General features: G+C 44.4%; 1 protein-coding gene across 1 annotated transcript; it reads left to right on the forward strand.

Annotated features, from left to right (window-relative positions):
• The first annotated feature begins 267 nt into the window (after positions 1–267).
• LOC103744228 (olfactory receptor 1361-like) lies at positions 268–1,206 on the forward strand. The gene has a single exon (XM_008845961.1). It carries the CDS (start codon positions 268–270, stop codon positions 1,204–1,206), a length of 939 nt encoding a protein of 312 aa, XP_008844183.1.
• Positions 1,207–1,683: the final 477 nt, after the last annotated feature.

The raw sequence follows: 1,683 nt of genomic DNA on the forward strand, positions 1-1,683 counted from the left end.
CTGAGCAATGTTAAGTAGAGACACAACTAGTCTTAGAGCCTGTATGTTCTTCAGTATTTAATATACAAGTCAGGACTCAGGGATTCATGTAGAAAAAGCATCAAAGCCTAGTACTGGAAAATAGAAATATGGGTGAGGTGGGTACATCCTGTGTTAGCAAGTCTGTGAACTGATTTGTAAACTTTGCACTGCCTGAGCCCTATCACATCATGACCATCCCCATCTAGGTTGTGAATTCACTGTCTTCTATTCACTTGGGCTCAGACCATGAGAGGCATGAACCGGTCACTTGTCTCTGAGTTCCTCCTCCTGGGACTCTCCAGGCAGCCCCAGCAGCAGCAGCCCCTCTTCCTGCTCTTCCTCATCATGTACCTGGCCACCGTCCTGGGAAACCTGCTCATCATCCTGGCCATCGGCACTGACTCCCGCTTGCACACCCCCATGTACTTCTTCCTCTGCAACCTGTCCTTTGTGGATGTCTGCTTCTCCTCCACCACTGTCCCCAAGGTGCTGGTCAACCACATATTCAGGAGTCAGGCCATCTCCTTCTCTGGGTGTCTTACACAGATGTATTTTCTGTTTCAACTTGCTGACATGGACAATTTCCTCCTGGCTGTGATGGCCTATGATAGATTTGTGGCCATATGTCACCCTTTACACTACACAACAAAGATGACCCATCAGCTCTGTAGCCTATTGGTGGCTGGATCATGGGTCATTGCCAGCCTGAATGCTCTCCTGCACACCCTACTCATGGCTCAACTCTCATTCTGCTCAAACAATACCATCCCCCACTTTTTCTGTGATGTGACTCCCCTCCTGAAACTTTCCTGTTCAGACACACACCTCAATGAGATGATGATTCTCACGGAGGGAGCTGTGATTATGGTCACCCCATTTGTCTGCATCCTCGTTTCCTACATCCACATCATTTGTGCTGTCCTGAGAGTCCCATCCCCAAGGGGAAGATGGAAAGCTTTCTCCACCTGTGGCTCCCACCTGGCTGTGGTCTGCCTCTTCTATGGCACCATCATCGCTGTGTATTTCAATCCTTCTTCCTCACACGCCACTGAGAAGGACACAGCAGCCACTGTGCTGTACACAGTGGTGACCCCCATGCTCAACCCTTTCATTTACAGCCTGAGGAACAGGGACTTGAAAAGGGCTCTTTGGAAAGTGGTCCACAGAAAGATATTCTCTTTTTGATGAAAGTATAATGGATCCATGGATTATTTCCATGCATCTCACAGACATGTAGCAATGTGTTTCTTAGAGTCTTCTATGAACTAAAATAAATATGTTTGGTAGAAACTTATCCATTAATTCTGACTTGGTTTATAACATCACTCCTCTGAATATGTGATACTAGTTTTGAATTACTCTATTTTAAATGCTTTTACAGAAAAATCAAATTTCCTCTCTAGCTGGGATTATAGCTTAGTAGTAATGGGCTTTTCTAGCATGTGCAGAGTCCCATGTTTGATTTTCAGTACCACAAAAGAAAAATAATGAGAAAAGAAAGAAGAAAAGAAAGAGGAAGGAAAAGAAGGAGGAAGGAAAGAAAGAGGAAAGGAAGTTCTTTTCTTTCTAGGTGATGAAATGATGGTCACTTTGAAAGTCTCTGTTTAACAAATGTTTTGCACTTTCCTTTTGAAAAATGCTCTCAGAATGCATAGCAATAAT

This window comes from Nannospalax galili, unplaced genomic scaffold (assembly GCF_000622305.1).
Source record: "Nannospalax galili isolate Female #2095 unplaced genomic scaffold, S.galili_v1.0 scaffold471, whole genome shotgun sequence".
Taxonomy (NCBI): domain Eukaryota; kingdom Metazoa; phylum Chordata; class Mammalia; order Rodentia; family Spalacidae; genus Nannospalax; species Nannospalax galili.